The 21,628-nt window shown below is 38.7% G+C and overlaps 1 protein-coding gene across 2 annotated transcripts; it reads left to right on the top strand.

Annotated features, from left to right (window-relative positions):
- Positions 1–1,097: 1,097 nt before the first annotated feature.
- On the top strand, positions 1,098–20,216 carry RCN2 (reticulocalbin 2). 2 transcript variants are annotated; one of them, XM_053594227.1, is made up of 7 exons: positions 1,098–1,401; positions 1,787–1,892; positions 4,854–5,050; positions 14,098–14,199; positions 17,414–17,510; positions 18,722–18,864; positions 19,377–20,216. In XM_053594227.1, exons 1-7 carry the CDS (start codon positions 1,258–1,260, stop codon positions 19,527–19,529), a joined length of 942 nt encoding a protein of 313 aa, XP_053450202.1. In that variant the 5' UTR covers positions 1,098–1,257; the 3' UTR covers positions 19,530–20,216. The 2 variants fall into 2 exon arrangements, with proteins under 2 accessions (XP_053450202.1, XP_053450201.1); XM_053594226.1 differs by having other exon boundaries at positions 1,099–1,401; positions 14,086–14,199.
- The last annotated feature ends 1,412 nt before the right edge of the window (positions 20,217–21,628 follow it).

Here is a 21,628-nt window from a genome sequence, read left to right as displayed (position 1 = left end):
TATTTACACTCTGAAATTTAAAACTTTGTTCTTCATTGATCTTTGAAACATTGGAAGGATTAAACTTATTCTTCTTCTATAAACCTTTTAATGGTGTCTGACCAAACCCAGTAAAATTCCAACCTGACCTAGACAATTTGTGCAATTTGTGCCCACTCGGTTTGGAATAAGATTCTTGCTTCCTGTTCAAACTGAATGTGAAAAGTGAAAGAGGACCCAGAAAGCCTTTTCTTCTGCGTGGAAGTCCTGATCCTAAATAGAGCAATTAATAAAGAAAAGGGCTCCAGGTGCAGCCTACATGTTTCTTAGAATTTAATGTGCTCTAGATGAGATGGAGAAATTGCACAGACCTGTTCGTGGCCCTGCAATAGAAGCACATGTATATGCATTCTATCTGTAAAGGTTTTGTAGGTACTTGCTAACTAATTGCCTGGATGAACACTCTTTAAGGTAGTCTTAATACTGTACTCAGTTTATGAATAAGCCAACACGTTTTTAAGGGTCCAAGGTCACACATACATAACTTGTAAATCATGAAATTGAGCATCAGATACAAACATCTGCCTGTCCTTCCTGGGTTCGAACCCCCAACTCTTGAAAAATAAATAAGTGGAGATACATTGAAGATTGAGAAGTATATACCGTTGGTTGATTGGTTCCTCAGACAAAGATTTTTCCAGATATTGTGTAGTTGTATTTGTGTGAAATCTCCAGCCTCTCTCATTGATGGAAGCCAGGAGGGACTCAGGGAATAGTGAGGAAGTTTCCAGTAGGTACAAGACTGAAAGGACGAGACAGGTTGGGGGTGGGATGGGAACGTATTTTTCCCAGGGTGTCGCGCTTCTTAAGGGTGAAGGCGCCAGAGGTTTCCCCCACTCTCCGCGGCCGGAATCTGCCTCCTGGACCTTAGGTCCTGCTGCAGACCGCCACATTGTGGCGTCCCGCCCCAGTGCCCCGCTGTCCAATCAGCGGTACGGCAGGGTGCTCCGCCCCTCTACCGCGGCCTTATAGAGTTCCGCTGGGCGCGCCTCCGCTCCGCAGTTGTCCGGGTCCCGGGCTGTGGGTTTCTTGTCTGTAGCAGCAGCTGCTACCGCCCCACTCCGGGTTTCGTCTCCCCCGCCCCACTCCGGGTTTCGCCTCCCCCACCCCACGTACGCCGAGCCTCTCCTCTGTAGTCGCCCGCGGAGCGCCACAGCAGACCTGGGCCCCTGGTCCCTGCCTCGTCCGGTCTCTCGGTGTCCTCGGCTGGCAGGAGCGATGCGGCTGGGCCCGGGGCCCGCGGCACTGGGGCTGCTACTGCTGTGCGCCGCGGCGGCGGGCGCCGGCAAGGCCGAGGAGCTCCACTATCCGCAGGGCGAGCACCGCAGCGACTACGACCGCGAGACTCTGCTGGGCGTCCAGGTGAGGCGCCCAGGCCGGGGGCTGGGAGGGCCTGGCTTCGCACCGCCGCCGCCGCGGGCTTTGTCCCGGGACAAAGCGGGGCGGCCGGACTAGGCCTGGCCGGGGCAGCCTGACAATGGGGGCCGGGCGGGGCATCGCTCGCTCTCTGGGTCTGGGGGACCCCGGGGCCTGTAAAGCCTGAGGATATGGCGCGGCCAAAGGGCTGGATCCTTTCTACTGTCCGTATCCTGGGCGGGATCTCTGAGGATGCGTAGGGCTTGGAGAGCAGGTGTGGGTCACCCCAAAATCCCTCGGCAAAAGAGGCTTCTGGCAGCCCTGTTTATCTCCACCATTTTGCCCCACTGATAGTAATGCTTGACTCTCCTGTGCATCGCTTCCCCCAAAGGAAGAAGTCGATGAATATGTTAAACTCGGCCACGAAGAACAGCAAAAAAGACTGCGGTCGATCATAAAGAAAATTGACTTGGACTCAGATGGCTTTCTCACTGAAAGTAAGGCCTGTCCTACACAACTAACAATGGAGAAATCCTTCCATAGGAAACAAACATTTTAAGTAGGAGTTTCTGTTGAATGTAGATTGCTAGTGTTCCAACAAGTTAGAAGTACTGTGAGAAGGAAGAAGGACATTTTATCCCGGGAGATCTCGGGGAATACCAAGTAAAACTCAGTGCTTTTTCCAGCAGCATTGACCCTGGCTACGTTTAGGTCATACCTTGAGACACCTTCCTCACATGACTTTTGTCAGTGTCATTAGGATTCATTTTAGAAAAATAGGCCCTCAAACCTTCTTAAGACCTTAAATAATTTGTTGCTCCTTTGGTCTCTACTTCATTAGAATTTCAAGAATTTGCTTCCTTTTATAAGCTAGTAGAAAAAGACCTGTTGCTTGTGAAATGTGTTGTTATTTTAACATTATAACAAAATGTTAGAGCTGGTTGGGGCTTTAGAATCAATCTCAGTGGTTTTAGGTAGTTTCTCCAGTCAGGAATGAAATGCACAGACTATTAAAAGAACATTTTAAATAAATTGCTGTGCAATTGTCTTTGCCCCACTGTTTAATTCAAGTGATGAACCCAGTCAACATCCCAAACTGATCTTCAAAAAAATTCCAAAGGTTATTACTGTGACTAGAAGTTAGCTATTTTGCTATAACTCTCATTTAAATGCTTCTCAGCATCCAAGGAATGAAGTTGCTAGAGAAAATTGCAGAATGGTAAGTTTGAGATGTGCTGTCAGTGAAGTATTCACATTGGTACCCTCAGGAATATTGAAGTTTTTTTTCTTCTACTTGAACAGTAATGACAACAAAACCTTTGTACTCCAGTTGTCCTATATGAGAATAGGTACATCTTTGGTTATAGTAGAATGCACAGGGAACAAGTTGTCCTATATGAGAATAGATACATCTATTTTTATAGTAGAATGCACAGGGAACAAGTTGATATCGAAGACTGACTGGTACCTGTCTGTCAGGGCCTAGATAGGTTAAAAAAAGTTAACAGTAAGCTTTTTTTTTTTTTAATTTAAAGTTAGAAAGGTATTAGTCCAAATTTTTATTTTACAGATCAGAAAAAAGCTTGAGGCTCGGCACCTGTAGCTCAAGCGGCTAAGGCACCAGCCACATGCACCAGAGCTGGCAGGTTTGAATCCAGCCTGGGCCTGCCAAACAACAATGACAACTACAACCAAAAAATAGCCAGGTGTTGTGGTGGGCGCCTGTAGTCCCAGCTACTCTGGAGGCTGAGGCAAGAGAATCATTTAAGCCCAGGGGTTGGAGGTTGCTGTGAGCTGTGATGTCACTGCACTCTACCCAGGGTGACAGCTTGAGGCTGTCTAAAAAAACAAACAAACAAAAGAAAAAAACTTGAGATGGTGAAGTGTTCTCTGATGGTACAGCTGAAGTGAGAACCCGCATTTCTGATTCCTGTTTCATTTTGTTTTCTACTATGGCACAATGATCTCTTAAATTAACTGGATACAGGGGTCAAATCTTTTTTCTTCTTTTTCCGCACTGGAAGAAGAGGAGTTGTCTTGGGCCATACGTTAAATACACAAACACCAATGAGCAAAAAAAGGTCCATGCATAATTTTTATAATATCTAACACCACAGATAAGCAAAACGACCCTCCCATAATCCGTATGTGGCCCGTGGGCAGCAAGGACAAGAAAGACATGGTTCTTAAGGATCCTCTCATTCTACTTGTGGACCTTTAAGAGAGTTTTGGTAATTTATAGTTTGAAGGACAGAACTAGACTGAGAGTTTACATGTAAAGTGAGTTTACATGAGAGTTTAAGAGATAGAAAAATTCAGTAGGAGTTTAGGCTTTGAGCCCTAACATATTTGAATCTGGACTCTTGCCTATTAGCTGTGAAGCCTTGGACTTTTCTGAACTTCAGATTGCTGAAGTTTAAAATAGTGATGATTATAATTATCTTGTTGAAAATCAGACAGTATATATGGAGGACCTGATAATGTAGTAATTGATCAGTAATAATAGTTATTATTCTGTCCTGTCTTTGCTTCTCTATTCACCTGACTGCTCCCAAACCAATAGAGGAGTACCACTCTTTAAACCAAATGGTACATTACCTTTAAACCAGGTGGCATACTCATGCTGTCCTCAGAAATATTCATGTTCTTAGCTCATGAATTTTTCCCTATAATGCCGTATGGTAAATATTTCTGTGGATTGATTTTTTAAAAGTCAATCTGGAAGTGGACATTGGAGATATAGAAACTTTTCCCCCATGTCTTGAGGTATCAAGTTAAGAAAGATAACAATTGTAAGAAGGGCATATGCTATTATAACTTGGCTAAAATTTTCTCCAGATGTTTTATGACATCTTTAAAGGGAATATACTGTAACAGTGCGTCTCAAACTTCAGTACTTGAATACCTTTCCACAATTTAGATCATATCTATTTACCATCTGTTATTTCCTTAATATAGTTTTGATTCAACTCACATAAAATTTATTTTAAAGGAAAAGTTTATTACCTTTATAAGTGAAAAACACTTTTTTCTCATATATTAAATAGGTGGTTATTCAAATATTCGTGTGTCCTGAGAGATATGTAATATTTAGGCAGAATTACCTACAATGTTTTAGAAAATATTTAAAAAATAAAATGTTGGCCAGCTGGTAATTAATTTAGCATATACTTAGGGAGCCAGGCATTTTGTAGGAATTGAGTGTAAATAAAACAGACCCAAACTCTCTGTACTTATGGAACTTAGATTCTACTTAGATCACATTTTATAATATTCTTGATTCCAAATAGGTGCCCTCACCGCCTACCCCTATTTCTATTAATACCCTAATACTGCTAGGCCAATTTTCACTCAGTATTTGCAAATATGAAAGATTTTGTCTTCTTTTAGAGAAAGTTTAGAAACCTTCCCTCCTTTATGTACTGTCACATTCATTTTGTTCTGGGAAATTCTCTTAGGTGAACTCAGTTCATGGATTCAGATGTCTTTTAAGCATTATGCTATGCAAGAAGCAAAACAACAGTTTGTTGAATATGATAAGAACAATGACGGTAGTGTGACGTGGGATGAATACAACATTCAGATGTATGATCGTGTGATTGACTTCGATGAGAACACAGCTCTGGATGATGCAGAAGAGGAGTCATTTAGGCAGGTGAGTACAGGTGGACAAGCTGTTCCTTGTGATCATATCGGATTTCCTGCTTGACTGAGTTCAAGAGGGCCTGAGGTCATAGACTGGATCCCTTTGTTTTTTAGGCAATCGTTTGTTCCACTTCAGTAATCATTTTGATGGTTTCCTTTCTAAAGCTAGATTTAGGACTCTTACTCTGGGTTGCCTAAATTATACTTTCTATTTTTCTCAGCTGTATCATTTAATAGTCCTTTGCTTTTTTTGTATTTTGAATATGTATTTCAATAATTTATTTTTAACATCAGTTTTATATTTGCTAAGAATGCTATACTTTTATATAACTCACATGTTAAAAAATGGTAACTGGTAAAATACATACAGTCAGCTCTCTATCTATGGGTTCAAAATCTGTGTGTTCAACAACCTTAGATCAAAAATATTTGAAAAAGCCAGGCACTGTGGCTCATGCCTGTAATCCTAGCACTCTGGGAGGCCAAGGCAAGTGAGTTACTTGAGCTGAGGAGTTTGAGACCAGGCTGAGTGAGAGCAAGACCCCATCTCTAAAAAAATAACAGGGCATTGTGGTGGCCACCTGGAGTCCTAGCTACTCTGGGGGCTGAGGCAAGAGGGTCACTTGAGCCCAAGAGTATGAGGTTGTGGTGAGCTATGAGGCCATGGCACCGTACCAAAGGTAACCATGAGACTCTGTCTCTAAATAAATAAATAAATAAAATAAAGTAAATACTAAAGGTAGTTCTTTAGGCAGAGAAAAAGATTCTAGCTGGAAGCAGAGACATGCAGGTAAAAACAAAAAGCAATGAAAAGGGTAAATATGTGAGAAATGATAAATGAATATTGGTTCTGTGAAAATCATATCTTCAGGGCAACAATAACATCAGACAAGATAGGGTTTATGACAAAAGCTCTATTAAAGATATAGAAAATACTGTGTAATGATAAAACATCTGTCTGCTAGGAAGATAGAACAATCATAAATTCATAGTCTCAAAACATGACAAAAATCGACAGAACGTAGAGAAATATATAGCCATAGTGGTATGTTTGTTTAGAATTTATGAAACATCTTTCAGTAACTGATCATAAGCAGAAGCCAAAATATCTGCATAGATACATAAGATCTGTACTACACAATTAACAAATGTTATTAACTCTAGAGAAAATTGCAAACAGCTTCAGAATACAGATATCTTTTCCCCATTGCACATGGGTGGGAATTCTTTCAAAGAAGGCGATTTGCAGCAGGAGTGTGAGGTGTGTCCTCTCTAGCAGAGCAGATGATAGATAATGTCTGTTGCCATGCCAACCGTACACTGTTCAATTCCACTATTAAGTGAGGGCCAGGTAGGAGTTGACTTAACCAGATCATCTGGGATACCTCTCGCTTTGGGAATGAGTAGAATTTTAGAGACCAGGTAGAAAGGAGGTCTCAAAGGTCTAACTTGTTACACTCAATTCCAAAATAGACTGTATTTTCCCCAGAGGTCACATGAATCCAAAAGAAGCTGCATGGGGGCAGGGGAGAGTAGACTTGCCACCAGGGAGATAAAAGATGAGGAAAAGCATGTCAGGCAAAAGTGAACTGATATGGGAAAAACTCCTCAGATGGAATGTGAAATTTACTGAAGACTTTTAGGAGGTTCCCAGGTCCTGTAAGTCATTCTGGACTGTTTCTCTGCTTTTTCCCCCTTGGCTCTTTCACTGTTAGTAGTAGCTTCTTTTGTATCCCTTTTTTGCCTATCTGCCTGCTATGGCTTGAATGTTTTTGTCCCCTCCAAAATTTATGTTGAGCCTTTCCATCCCCACAGTAGCAGAGCTGAGCCAGCAATACCCTCCCTCTGTTCTCCAAACCTGCTCTATGCCACCATGAGGGAAAAGGTCATCTCCTTTGCCAAGATGCTGGCTGGGGGCATCACTGGGGCCACCTCCAAGATGGCCGTGGCCCTAATCTAGCAGTTCAAGCTACTGCCACAGATGTAATAAAAACAAATATATTTGAAAAAAATTGCATCTGCACTGAATATGTACATTCTTTTCATTATTCCTTAAGCAATAAAGTATAACTAGTTACTTAGGATTTAAATGTAATTGATGTTACGAGTAATCTAGAGATGATTTAAAGCATGCGGGAGGATGTGCATAGGTTTACTGTGCCATTTTATATTAGGGATTGAGCATTCTTATATCTTAATATCCAAGGAAGGTCCTGGAACCAGTCCCCATGGGTACTGAGGGAGGACTATATAACAAATTTACCATCTTAACCATATTGAAATACATAGTAGAGTAGTTTTACGTACATTCACATTATTGTGCAATCCATCTTCCAACCTCTTTTTCATCTTGCAAAACTGAAACTCTATACTCATTAAACAATAAATCCCTGTCCCTCCTCCCACCAGTCCCTGGCAACTACCTTTTCTTCTGTCTGTAGGAATGTGACTACTAGGCACTCCATCTAAGTAGAATTGTGCGGTATTTGTCTTTTCATGACTGGCTGTTTTAATGTCCTCAGGTATGTTTATGTTGTAGCATGTGTTGTAATTTCTTTTTTATAGACAAATACTATTCTGTTGTATGTACAGGTTGAATATCCCTAATCTAAAAACTCAAAATCTAAAATGCTCCGAAATCTAAAATTTTCTGAGCACTGACGTAATACTCATTGGAGTATTTTGGTTTTTGGATTAGTGATACTCAGCTGGTGGGTATAATGCAAGTATTCCAAAATACAATAAAAAATCTGCATTCCAAAACACTCTTGTCCCAAGCATTTAGGATAAGGTATAGCCAACCTGTATATATCAAATTTTGTTCATCTATTCTTATTTTGATAGACCCTTGGGTTGCTTTAACTCAGTGTTTTTCAACCTTTTTTTATTTCAGGACACACTTGAACCTATAGTTAAGCTTCCATGGCACACTTAAATTATGTTGATTAAAAAAAAAAGTAAGCTCGGTGTCTGTGGCTCAAGCAGCTAAGGCGTCAGCCACATACACCTGAGCTAGCAGGTTCGAATCCAGCCAGGGCCCGCCAAACAACAATGACGGCCGCAACCAAAAAATAGCCAGGTGTTGTGGCGGGCGCCTGTAGTCCCAGCTACTTGGGAGGCAGAGGCAGGAGAATTGCTTAAGCCCAGGATTTGGAGGTTGCTGTGAGCTGTGATGCCATGGTACTACCCAGGGTGACAGCTTGAGGCTCTGTCTCAAAAAAAAAGTAAAGAAAAACAATATACTTACTGTGCTTGGAACTTCTTTTGAAAATAATTTAATTAGTGATGTTTAAAAATTTTCATAGCACACTGGCTGAAAATCACGGCTTTAACCTTTTCGCTATTGTGAACGTGAACATGGTGTGCAAACTTCCTTGAGATCCTGCTTTCAATTCTTCTGGAAGTGGGATTACTGAATCTATTTTTAATTTTTGGGGAAACCACAGTATTATTTTTCCATAGTGGCCACTTCATTTAAAATAACTCATTTTTGAAGATTTACTATCTCTGTGAGTTATATCTCATGGTTTAATTTGTTGAAATATATGCTGCTTAATTAAGCAGAGCTGAAGAAGACAGTTTTTATTTAGGAATTAATAGGAATTTTTTAAGACCTCTAAGAAGTTTGTTAAACTTAAAAGTTTATCAATACAAATGACTATGAGCTTAAAAAGTTGCTATTCCAAATACTTTCATATTTCAAAATGATTTTAAACAATTACTGTAGAAATTAACTTACATTAAAAGCATCACTAGTGTTCTGGAACTTCTCTAAAACCAAATCATAGTATGATAACTTCCCTGCCAGGAAGCAATAGAGGAGTGAAAGACTATTTTAAACTCTTACTGGAATTAGATTCTAATGATACCTTTTCTCTCCCCATCACCTAAGAGATGTAATTACTATCTCATCAAAAAATAATAGGTCTGGCGTGGCGCTGTGACTCAAGTGGCTAAGGCACCAGCCACATACACCTGAGCTGGCAGGTTCGAATCCAGCCCAGGCCCACCAAACAACAAGGACGGCTACAACCAAAAAATAGCCAGGTGTTGTGGTGGGCGCCTGTAGTCCCAGCTACTTGGGAGGCGGAGGCAGGAGAATTGCTTAAGCCCAGGAATTGAAGGTTGCTGTGAGCTGTGATGCCATGGTACTCTACCCAGGGCAACAGCTTGAGGCTCTGTCTCTTAAAAAAAAATAATAATAATAATAGGTCTGTATTATTGGGAGAGGGTAATATAATAGATGATGGTGTTGAGAAGAAAATCTTCACTTTGAAGAGATACATGAATCATTAATATAAACTATTTATGAGGAATTCTTTTAACAGAGATGTCTGGGTTTAAGACATTAACTGCTGGGCAGCACCTGTGGCTCAAAGGAGTAGAGCGCCGGCCCCATGATTTGGAAGTGGTGGGTTCAAACCCGGCCCCAGCCAAAAAAAAAAAAATCTGCAAAAAAAAGACACGTGACTTGTATGTAACTTACACTAGTTTCAAGCCTCATGAAGCATATATAACTCATATGTCTCTTGCACATTGATAGCCACACTAGGAAAAAAAATTTTTCCTCTTGGGGCCACAATGCTTTATTAGGTCAATTATACATGTTTCACAAGGCCTTGGGCTCAAAACTAGCATTAAATACAATTCACATAGTAGTTAATGTACTTGACCTAACAAAATGCCCAGGCCCCAAGGAAAACATTTTTCTTCTAATATGGCAGTCAATGTGTTAATGCTGTGTTCTCAGCCAATTAGTACATGTTTATTCTAAGACAATACTTTTAAAGAATGAGTTAGGTGAACTTTTTTTTTTTTTTAGAGACAGAGTCTCACTTTATTGCCCTCGGTAAATTGCTGTGGCGTCACAGCTCACAGCAACCTCAAACTCCTGGGCTTAGGCGATTCTCTTGCCTCAGCCTCCCAAGTAGCTTGGACTACAGGTGCCCACCACTAGGCCCAGCCATTTTTTTGTTGTTGTTGCAGTTTGGCCAGGGCTGGGTTCGAACCCGCCATCCACCGTATATGGGGCCGGCACCCTACCCACTGAGCCACAGGGGGTGCTGAGTTAGGTGAATCTTAAATAGCCTAAAGGAATTAATGGTTCACTAGCATGAACATTTTCAGTGGAAGTCCTATTGGTTATTCTTTGACAGTCTGAAATATGTCTATCTTCATGAAGTTCTAATCATACTTTTTTAGAATTTAGTAAAGTAACCTTCTGTAGTCCCAGCTACTCAGGAGGCTGAAGTGGGATGATCCTGTAAATCTGGAGTTCAAGGCCAGCTTGGGCAACGTAGTGAGACCTTCTTTACTTATAAAATAAAATAACCTTCTAAAAATGGATCTGGCATGTAAAGATAAAACCAGAAACAATGTGTTATCCTTCAAAATGAAAAAAAATAATTGTAATTGGAGTGTTCTAACACGAAGAAATGATCAATGCTTTGGGTTATGGAGCAATTGCCCTGATTCAACCATTACACTTTGTATGCTTGTATCAAAATAGCACATGTATCCCCAAAATATGTACAACTATTATGTATCTAAAATTAGTTAAAAATAAAATTTTTTAAATACAAAATAATGGGTAAGTAATGAGTCTGTCTCAGTTAAAGTTATAGGCCAAACAATATACCATAAAAGTTACATGGCTGGTGCCTGTAGCTCAGTGGCTAGGGCATGAGCCACATGCACCGGGGCTGGCGGGTTCAAACCTGGCTCGGGGACTGCCAAACAACAAAAAAATAGCCAGGCATTGTGGCTGGCACCTGTAGTCCCAGCTACTTAGGAGGTTGAGGCAGGAGAATCTCTTAAGCCCAAGAGTTGGAGGTTGCTGTGAGCTGTGATGCTACGGCACTCTACCAAGGTCGACATAGTGAAACTCTGTCTCAAAAAAAAAAGTTACAGAACAAACAGTATAATATAAATAAAATAATCATACAAGTAATTAGATATGTGAATAAATTTTCTTTCCTGTTCTTTTTTTTTTTTGGCCAGGGCTGGGTTTGAACCCGCCACCTCCGGCATGTGGGATGTGAATAAATTTTCAATATGGATGTCTATTAAAAGACAGACGTCAACCCAATATATAAATTTTATCTTACATTTTAAGTTTCCATGTAGAGACCCGACCCTTCCAAGCTTTGAAATGCCTAAAAAAGCATTTCTTTATAATATGATGAACAATTACAGTCAGCACTTTCAAGCAGGATCATTAAAAGTCAGCTGTGAATATGCATGTATAAGCAGTATTTACTTATGTAAGGTAATAACCTTGCATGTGGCTCAGCAGAATTTTTGAGACCTAGACTTTTGCTCTGGTGTCACAGATTTTGTATTTTCCTCATGTAAAGTCATTAGTCTACCAAAAGATGGCAGTTTTGCTCCTTAGATATTTCTGTCACAATATAAAAATGGCAATTATGGTATTTTCTTTTTATTACTGTGCTAGCATACAAGATTTTTCATACAGAAGGAAACAAAGAATGTTGAGGCTTTATGAAACTAACCATCTTTTTGTTATTTTTTAGGAATTTGCTACTTTGAAAAAACAGTCTGTTTTTAGCTTTTTAAATTTAATGTGAGCTGCTATTAAATTGTGTTCTTCAAATAGCTCTGAAATGTGAACCAGAAAGCTTTTTTTTTTTAATCACAGTTTGTTGAAAGAGATCCTTTCTTTCCATAGGCAAATTTGGCCAAATTTAGCTCCCTCTGCTGAAACAAGACGAGGTTTTTGCTCCAAATTGAAGGGTTCTTTCATAAGGAAATCTAAGCACTTGGTACTTTGAATAGTGGTTCATTCAAAAAGAACTTGATTGACTCAGCAAAGTACCTCAAATTCTTGTCTACTTTCCTCTCAGGTTAAACCTGAACATAAAATGCAAATTATAAGGTCTATTTATTTAAAGTTATGAAACATTAAGTTAAAAGCAGCTATTTGGAAATAAATTATTATTTTTTCTTTTCTGTCATGATTGAGTATAACTGGCTTGTGAAATCTGGATGTTTATTAGACAAATTCCTTAGGGGAAGAGATTAGCTTCTCCACTGTAAATCAGTAATTGTAAAAGAACTAGTGTGGTGCGGCGCCTGTGGCCCAGTGAGTAGGGCACCGGCCCCATATGCCGAGGGTGGCTGGTTCAAACCCAGCCCCGGCCAAACTGCAACAAAAAAAAAAAAAAAAAAGAACTAGTGTTAGTAAGTGACTGTTACCTAACTTCTATCCTAGGAAACTGTAAAGAACATTTCTTTCCAACTTTGAAACACATAAGCTTGTAAAATATTTGAAATTGGTTCCTTAAAAAGAAGTGCAATGTAATACCTATCAGTTTATATGAAGAAATGCTATTTCCAGAAATTTTCAAAAATAGAAATTATGCAGCATTAGCAATATAACACTACTGATTTCCAAGGCTCTTGTTTACAGAATTACCTTTGAAAAATTTATCAAAAGCAGACTTGTCCCTAATAGCTTATGAACCATTTTACTACTTGAACATACTTTAAAAAAGAAAGAAGAAAAGAAGTGAAGATGATGGGAAAGAAAATAGAAAAAGATGTGTGTTTAAATAGCCTCATAATGGGATCCATTTAAACTTTAGATGTGTTTATGTATAAATATACAGAATTAGTATACTAGGTACATATACTAATAGTGTGAGATTCTCAAATAAGAGAACTATTTTTCAGAAACGTTTTTTTTTGAGACACAGTGCAGTGGTGTCATCAAAAGTCACTGCAACCTAAACTCCTGGGCTTGAGTAATCCTTCTGCTTCAGCCTCCCAAAGTGCTTGGATTCTGTGCCTGGACTCACAAATAATTTTTAAAAGCCCTGTCAAGATTTAACACATGGTTTGAATTTATTGCTTTTTGATCATTGAAAAAAAGCATTGAAATTAATTATTAAAAAAGACTGTATAGGGCGGCGCCTGTGGCTCGGTGAGTAGGGCGCCGGCCCCATATGCTGAGGGTGGCGGGTTCAAACCCAGCCCCGGCCAAACTGCAACCAAAAAATAGCCGGGCGTTGTGGCGGGCGCCTGTAGTCCCAGCTACTCCAGGGGCTGAGGCAAGAGAATCGCTTAAGCCCAGGAGTTGGAGGTTGCTGTGAGCCGTGTGACGCCATGGCACTCTACCCGAGGGTGGTACAGTGAGACTCTGTCTCTACAAAAAAAAAAAAAAAAAAAAAGACTGTATAGTACTTTCTGTATAGAAAGAGCAGGGAGGATCCAAATTCAGTGTTTTTTCAGCTGTATTTCTGACTTTGCATCAAATCATTAAATCCCAGTTTTTCCCATCAATAATGGTACTTATAGGCTCATCGCGGTGGTTCAATGCCTGTAATCCTAGCACTCTGGGAGGCCAAGGCAGGTGGATTGCTTGAGCTCAGGAGTTCCAGACCAGTCTGAGCAAGAGTGAGACTCTTAAGTCTACACATAGCTGGGTGTTGTGGTGGCCACCTGTAATCCCAGCTATTTGGGAGGCTGAGGGAAGAGGATTGCTTGAGTCTAAGAGTCTGAGGTTGCTGGGAGCTATGATGCATGGCACTCTACTGAGGGTGACAAAGTGAGATTCTGTCTCAAAAAAAAAAGGTACTTTATATCACTTATTAAATACTTAAGGTTTGCTAATTGCAAGATAGGGATTCTTATTCCAATTGCTTAATAAAGTTTTTTTTTTTATTATTGTTGGGGATTCATTGAGGGTACAGTAAGCCAGGTTACACTGTAATAAAGTTTCTTTTAATGCCAGTTTTATAGATGAGGAAAACAGGTGAAGCAATTTTCCCTGAGTACCACAGCTACTAAGTGGCATTGGTGGAATTCAAATCTGGGTCTGTATGACTTGAGAACTTGTGTCTCTGTACTGCCTCTAATGTTTGTTATTATTTACTCAGCCTACCTTCAAAGGGATGATGTGAAGATAAATAAGAACATGTGTGAGAACGTATGTTAAGATTGACAGTTTGTGATTCTCAGAGTGTTTTAAATGATATGGTACTAATGATACCTTTAAACATGTTCAAAATTTTTTAATTTTGAAAGCTTCATTTAAAGGACAAGAAGCGATTTGAAAAAGCTAACCAAGATTCAGATCCTGCTTTAAGTCTTGAAGAATTTATTGCTTTTGAGCATCCTGAAGAAGTTCATTATATGACGGTAAGGAAGAAAATCTTAAGAGAATTATTAAGTAACCAAACCTTCAAAATCTGTTTACTAAGTCATTAAAATGAGTTGTATAACAACCAGAATTTTAAGAGACAGGAAGATTAAAAATGATCCAGAATTACCCTCACTTAAGATTAGGAGTGGTAAGGAGAGTTTCTGGTGGTGTCAGGGTTGCTTATTGATAGAGAAAGGGCAAAAGACTGAGTTTTTAAATTTCTATACTATATGTGAACTACCTCCTGTGCTGTTTTTTCTCATAATTACATTTACTCTATTTTCTTATTCTTTTATAACTCAGGCTTTTCTCTGGTTTTTTAATATTAGCAACACCATAACTTCTGTTTAATTTATAATATTGCTTATGAAAGCTTTTGATCTGGAAAAACAGATCGTGTTTAGATCATGTCATAGGATGATGCAGCTGCTAATAATTCCTAATGTTTTTGCATGTTTAGACGTAGTAGAAGCCTCTTATCCCTTTAGCACTTAGAAGTACCCACTCTTCAAAACGTTGAATCTAAGTCTAAGGCAACATTGATTGAGTCCTTACCATGAGTTGGCAAGTTTTTCAGAGCAGAAATGATCACACTGGGGAGTAAATGTTAATGTAACAGCAAAAAGATACGAAACATTGATGTGGAGGTCTGTTGTTTGACACAAGCTGTGTGGCTTGGTTCCCTGGATGTTTTAGGAATGGAAGATGTAGCACTCCGTGTAATAGGTCATGGTTGGAATATCCTGCATTGAATAACAAGGCTATAGAAACATTTTTCTCCATAGCTCAGTGGCAAGACACTGCCATTGTGAAGCTTCTAATTTCTCACTCAGCACAAAATACATGACCTAGTTTAAGAAAAGTGCCGGGCATGATTTAAGTGCCAAAATTAAGTGGAGAGAGGCTAAGTGAGCCCTAGAATGGCAGGCCAAGGAGGCTAGATCTAGATTCTCTGGATAGCAAGGGATAATTGCAGACCAAAGAAGGGAATGACCAGAAAAAGCAATGAAATAATTTAGGTATCATGTGAATATGGCCCTGGAGTATAAAATGGCTGCAGAATAAAATAGATTTGAGCTACATTTCAAAGAAAGCATAAACAGACATGTTGACTTACTAAATAAGCATTAAGGGAAGGCAGGGTCAGATGACCTGAGGTTTTGAACTGGTATAGCAGTGATGAAGGTGGCGCCTTTGACAGATGAAGTGTGTCAGGATGGCTCTACTTGATTGTGCTTAGGGTGGGATCTCATTTAGAGCAGCTTCCTTAATCTCTGTTTACCTTAAGTATTAGTGTACCTCTTTTTCCCTTTAAAGGTATTTTTGGAATAGGAAAAGTCAAGACGTGATTAATTAAAAGTCAGAATCTAACTTGATATTTTCATTCATATAGTTCTGAAAATTCATTTAATCCTGGCAGCATTATTGAAGTAAGTCTGTTGTTTCCCAAGAGGATTGTTTGAATGGAGGAATAATCATTTTGATCAGTGGTTCTTAACTTTTATTGGATTACAGACTCCCTTAAGAATATGATGGAAACTACGGACTCTTTCCCAGACATATTACAAACAAAATTTTGAATTATAATTTGAGAGGGTTGTCAGATATTTCCTTTAAAATTAATCTTTGGATCCCTAGGTTAGGATCCCAATTTCTTTGTATAAAATCTGTAATATTTGATTTTAAAACTCAACTTGGAAAAAAGTAGAAAAAATATTGGAAGAGATGTTAGTTCTGTTAGAAAAAAAAAACTTGTATTTAAGTGCTATTTCATACAGATATAGACTAGAATTGGAGACTTTCCAGAATATATTTTCATTATATTTGTGATGTTAGAATATAGATCGAAAGGTATTGTGATGGAGACAGTGGCAAATGAGGAAATGAGAACAGTATGAGACGAGGGAAGCAAAAAAAACCCAGAATGGTAGTTAAAGAGAGTGTCCAGAAGTCCTAGGTGTGTTTAAAGGAATTAGAAGGAGCAGATGGAGAAGAGATTGAAGACTTGGGAGAGTCAGGAGCTAAGAGTGAAAGAAAACACTTGGGAAGTGGTAAAGTTGGGATGAAGGAAGACAGCTGAAGGCTTTGCACTCAAGGAAAGAGTCTTTTTTTTTTTTTTTTTGGTGGTTTTTGGCCAGGGCTAGGTTTTTAACCCGCCGCCTCCGGCATATGGGACCAGCGCCCTACTCCTTGAGCCTCAGGTGCCGCCCAAGGAAAGAGTCTTAACTCTCGAGAGTGACCAGAGGGATGAGAGGAATGGGCATAAAAATAGAGGCAGTTAAGAGGATGCAATGCTGGTAAACCGGGAAGCATTTCCAAGACTTGTATTGTGTTTGGGAAAACAGGAGGACACTGGGGAAGGTTGCAGTGAGGTTCAAAGAAAGTAGAAGTGAAGATTTCAAAAAACAGCTGTAGAGATCATGTTAAGGAAACTGAGGCAAAGGCAGATTTCCAAGCTGCAGTGAAGGCCCACAGAAATGGCAAAAATAAATTTTTAAGTACGAGGCTTATGTTTTTGTATCTTCCTTTTTAGACTTTATGGTTCTGGAAGAAAGAAGGAGAAAGTGATGTGGGTCTGCTATACAGGATGGGGATTGGCATAAGAAAAAGGCAGAAGAGGAGATAGGAAGGTAATGGGAAGCACTGGAGCAGCTTGAGCTGGAAAGAGCCTGCTCTCCTGATCGGGGAGAAGGAGCGACTTGCTAAGAACCCTTGAGCAGAGTGAGGGAACAGATCAGGGCAGTTTGGGATAGATGGGGTAGGTTTGGTGGAAGGGGAAGCAAGGGGGTTGAGATTTTTTCAGGGGCTGGCACATTTCAGGTAGGACAACAGTTCTGTGCAAAGTAAGCTAAGGTAAGTGTTCTTTTAGGGTTGTTAATGGATTGAAGGGCACATGGAGATAAAGTTAGGAGTAGTAAGAGATTCCATTCTTGAAAAGGAGCATGAGTTTAATGCTGAAGACATTTAGGAGAGTGAAGTGAAAGTAGAGTTCTTTCACAATATCAGAAGCCTACAGGTGTTGAATTTATAGCTACTTAGAACTTGGGGGTTTATGCTTATTTCTGAATTCCAGTGTTTAGAAAGATTGTCCTACAAGTATGGATGACTGAAAGGATTATTCCTAAAGAAGTTCTGTAGTAGGATTGAATCAATAGTGATGCAATTCAAAATTTTGTGACTAAAAATTTTTTTTTAATGGACACACCATAGGAATTTGTCATTCAAGAGGCTTTAGAAGAACATGACAAAAATGGTGATGGATTTGTTAGTTTGGAAGAATTTCTTGGTGATTACAGGCGGGATCCAAGTAAGTCACCTGGGGGAATGTGACTAAAATGGAATTAAAAAAGAAGGAAAATTGAAAGAGCCTTGCTGGTTGAGAGCTGTCATTGACAGTAAAATGTAGCAAGAGGAACTGTGCCTGATCTCTTGTTCTGCTAAGTTAACTGCGGTACAATCCGTAAATGGATTTATAGCTTATCTGAGAATACTGTCTTGTTCATTTATACTTCCATGTCTAGATGCAAACATTTTTTTCCTTTTCATATTAATGTAATTATAAATAAGGAAGGAATGGTTGATATTTTTAGAAAAAAAATCCTATATCTTTACATATAGATCTATTTAATAGAGAAAGGAACATGAAATACCATAAATACTGGTGTAATCTGTAGAAGATGATGAAGTATTTGAAATTAGGAATTTGCCTTTCTGTAAGCCAGCGGTTCTCAACCTGTGGGTCACGACCCACGGGAACTGTATTAAAGGGCCACGTGGCATTAGGAAGGTTAAGAACCACTGCCATAAGCAGCTTTTTTCCAATATTTTTGCATAAGACATTACCAGTTTAAAATTGGTTACCAGTTTTACTAATTGAGTTTAGGCTGGGTGCAGTAGCTTACGCCTGTGATCCTAGCACTCTGGGAGGCCGAGGCAGGCGGATTGCCTTCGTTCAAAAGAGTTTGAGACCAGCCTGAGCGAGATCTTGTCTCTAAAAACAGCCAGGTGTTGTGGCGAGCACCTGTAGTCCCAACTACTTGGGAGGCTGAGACAAGAAAATCGCTTAAGCCCAAGAGTTTGAGGTTGCTATAAGCTGTGATGCCACGGCACTCTACCAAGGGTGACAAAGTAAGACTCTCTCTGTCTCAAAAAAAAAAAAAAAAAAATTACATGAGTTTACTTTCTGTAGTCATATAATGTACATAAAAACATTACCCAGCTAATATTTGGGGAAACTAGCTATCAGAACAAGTAGCACCAGTTAACAAAATTACTAGTTTGTAATAATATGCCATGGTTTTTAAACAATGAGTTATTTAGACTTAAGTGTCACTTTTGAAAATAACTATATATTTGTACTTATTTTCAGGACTTTTCAGTTTAGTTGTTCTGTTTAATTGGGCTTCCTTTTGGTAGTAAACTTTAAATTCACTTCCTTCATTCTAGGGATATACCGAACTTCTTATTGGCTACATATGATATTCTTGTGTATGTATATTTGTGTTTTTTTATATTAAGCTGCAAGTGAAGATCCAGAATGGATACTGGTTGAGAAAGACAGATTCGTGAATGATTATGACAAAGATAATGATGGCAGGCTTAATCCCCAAGAGCTGTTATCTTGGGTAGTACCCAATAATCAGGGCATTGCACAAGAGGAGGTAAGCCTTACGGAATGACTATTTCCTCCTAACCCCAGTCCCCTTAAATTTGGTGCTATTGATTGGAAAAGAAATTCAAAATCTTAAGCCAAAGAAAGAAGTAATGGAGTTATTTAGAATTGATGCATTGCTATGTTTTGAATTCATGATCTATTTTAGTTATTTAGGAAGATGAGGAAATTAAGATTCTGTTATGTATTAATTTGATAGTACAGTGAATAGAATAATAATTTATATTTATCTACAGGGTCTCCAAGTGGGTTATAATAATTTTGCTTAACCTTAATATATCTTGGAATGGATTTTATTAGAGAGGAGGCAGCAGAAATTAGGAAAGGAGATAATGAGAAAAACAGTAGACAGACCCAGTTACAGTGTGTAATATTTTTAGATACTTAGACAATAATAGTATGTGCACACCTAGATGGTTTTGACAAGTCAATCACATTAAATTGTGAACGTCTTGCTGAAAATACTTATTACACTTGACATCTTTTTATTTTGTTTTAAAGGCTCTTCATCTAATTGATGAAATGGATTTGGATGGTGACAAAAAGCTCTCTGAAGAAGAAATTCTAGAAAACCAGGACTTGTTTCTTACCAGTGAAGCCACAGATTATGGCAGACAGCTCCATGATGACTATTTCTATCATGATGAGCTTTAATCCCTGAGTGTCTGAGGGGAGTACTGGATTCTTTTTATAATTTGTTACTAGCTTTACTTTTGTGATAAAATATTGATGTTGTATTTTACACTCTTAAGTTTTACCACAGTCAGAATTATCATAACGTAGAATATAATTTTGGCCTTTTAGAAGAAAAACAAAAACCTGATATTTATTTCAAAATGTGTTGAAGAAATAAAACAGTAATATTGTGCCATATGACAGCAGAATCTTTCCTGCGTACTCCATCCGTTTAGTACTGTATCGTGGAATATTTGAGTTCTATTTCCATACTTGAAAAAAATGGAGAATTTTAGAGATGCCTGAACAATATTATTTAAGTAGTATGTGACTAGGCTATCAATTTTTGGTTTTGTTCTAAGTAGATTTAATTTGGGAACTGACAGAAAGGGCAGTGTTTCTAGGTTTAGCATTTTGTTTTAAAACCTTTAAAGGAACCTTTTAGGAGGACTTATACCTCACATATTAATGCTGAGAAGGTCTGCTTAATTTTAAAATGGTTTCTATAAAGGGTTTTATTGTATGAAATAGAACTTTATATTTTTGCATATGTATAGATAGTAATTATATTTAATGTATAGTATAATGTAATAGCATTATGGTGAGTGGAATTTGACATTGTCCAAAACCCTTTTCATTTTTGACTAATTAAAAATGAAATGTCCTATCTTTTTATATGTTTGTTTGCTTTTCTTTCATTTTCTAGATCAACTCTAAATTTAGCACATTTTGTTGTATTGTACATTATCTTGCCTCATCTGATCTTTTATTTAGGTAGTGAATGGTTTTTTGGTTTTTTTTGAGACAGAGTCTCACTTTGTCACCGTTGGTAGAGTGCTGTGGTGTCATAGCTCACATCAACCTCAATCTCTTAGGCTCAGGCAATTCTCTTGCCTCAGCCTTCTGAGTAGCTGGGGCTACAGGTGCCCACCATAACACCGGGCTGTTTTTAGAGGCAGGAACTCAATCTGGCTCAGGCGGGTCTCAAACTTGTGAGCTCAGGCGTGAGCTACCATGCCCAGCCTTAGGTAGTGAATGTTCTTAAGACTGTTAAATTATTCATCCTCTATATTCTTATTTTGCTTTTTTTTAAAAAAAAAAATAAAAATCACGTTACAATTGAATGCACATCTGACACATTTTAATTGCTCTTGTAGCAAATGTGGTTTTGCTGTTTGGGGGTAGAAATAATCTTAAGAGTTATATAGTTAGAAATTGCCATTTGAGCTGGTTAGTTATCAGCAGTAAAGCTCAATATCAATGATACTGAAATTAAAATCATACTTGTTAAGCATTTTTCCTTACCTAAATGGACAATTTCAACGTCTTTCATTGGAGAGCAACTAATTCATCTCTGGTGGGGTTTGGGGTAGGGGAAAAATGAGGTAAGGAAATAATTTTTTTTAGTTCTGACCCACAGATAGTTGTTCTTTCTTTTTTTTTTTTTCTTAACTACTTTTATTTGTGGGTAAAGAGGTCAGCTACGCATTTTGTTAATAATTATTGACACAATATATCTGAGAGCTTGCTTACGCTATCTGAAGTATAGGTCAAACAATTAAGATTGTGAACTCATCCTAGAAAAAGTGCTACATACCTCATTGTTGAATATCACTATGGTCACCTTCAAAGTACTCCCATTGGGAAGCTATGCTGATCCCAGCACCTTGTGTATCCTTCAAGGCAATTTTAGAACACTTTTTCTGGAATTGCCATCAGACCTATCATCATACAAGGTCTGCCAATTAGGTTCACAAACTCATCCTAGAAAAGGAGGCGTTGGCATCACTGGATAGCTTCCCAAGAGGAGTACTTTGAAGGTGACCATAGTGATATTCAACAATGAAGTATATATTTTTTCCAGGATGAGTTCCCAATCTGAATTGTCTGACCTTGTACACCTTTGACCTATACTTCAGAAGGCTTGAGTATAGCAATTACAGAATTAAAGGTCTACCTTATTGCTCATCTGTCACTTGTCAGCTTCACTGAAGCTGGTATATTTGGAATAACCAGTTTAATTACCATGTTAGCTTTTTTTTTCTTGCTAGATTCTCCAGAACCTATGCTAGAATTGT

Source organism: Nycticebus coucang, chromosome 6 (genome assembly GCF_027406575.1).
Source record: "Nycticebus coucang isolate mNycCou1 chromosome 6, mNycCou1.pri, whole genome shotgun sequence".
NCBI classification, from domain to species: Eukaryota; Metazoa; Chordata; class Mammalia; order Primates; family Lorisidae; genus Nycticebus; species Nycticebus coucang.
This window is presented reverse-complemented; position numbering and strand designations above follow the sequence as displayed.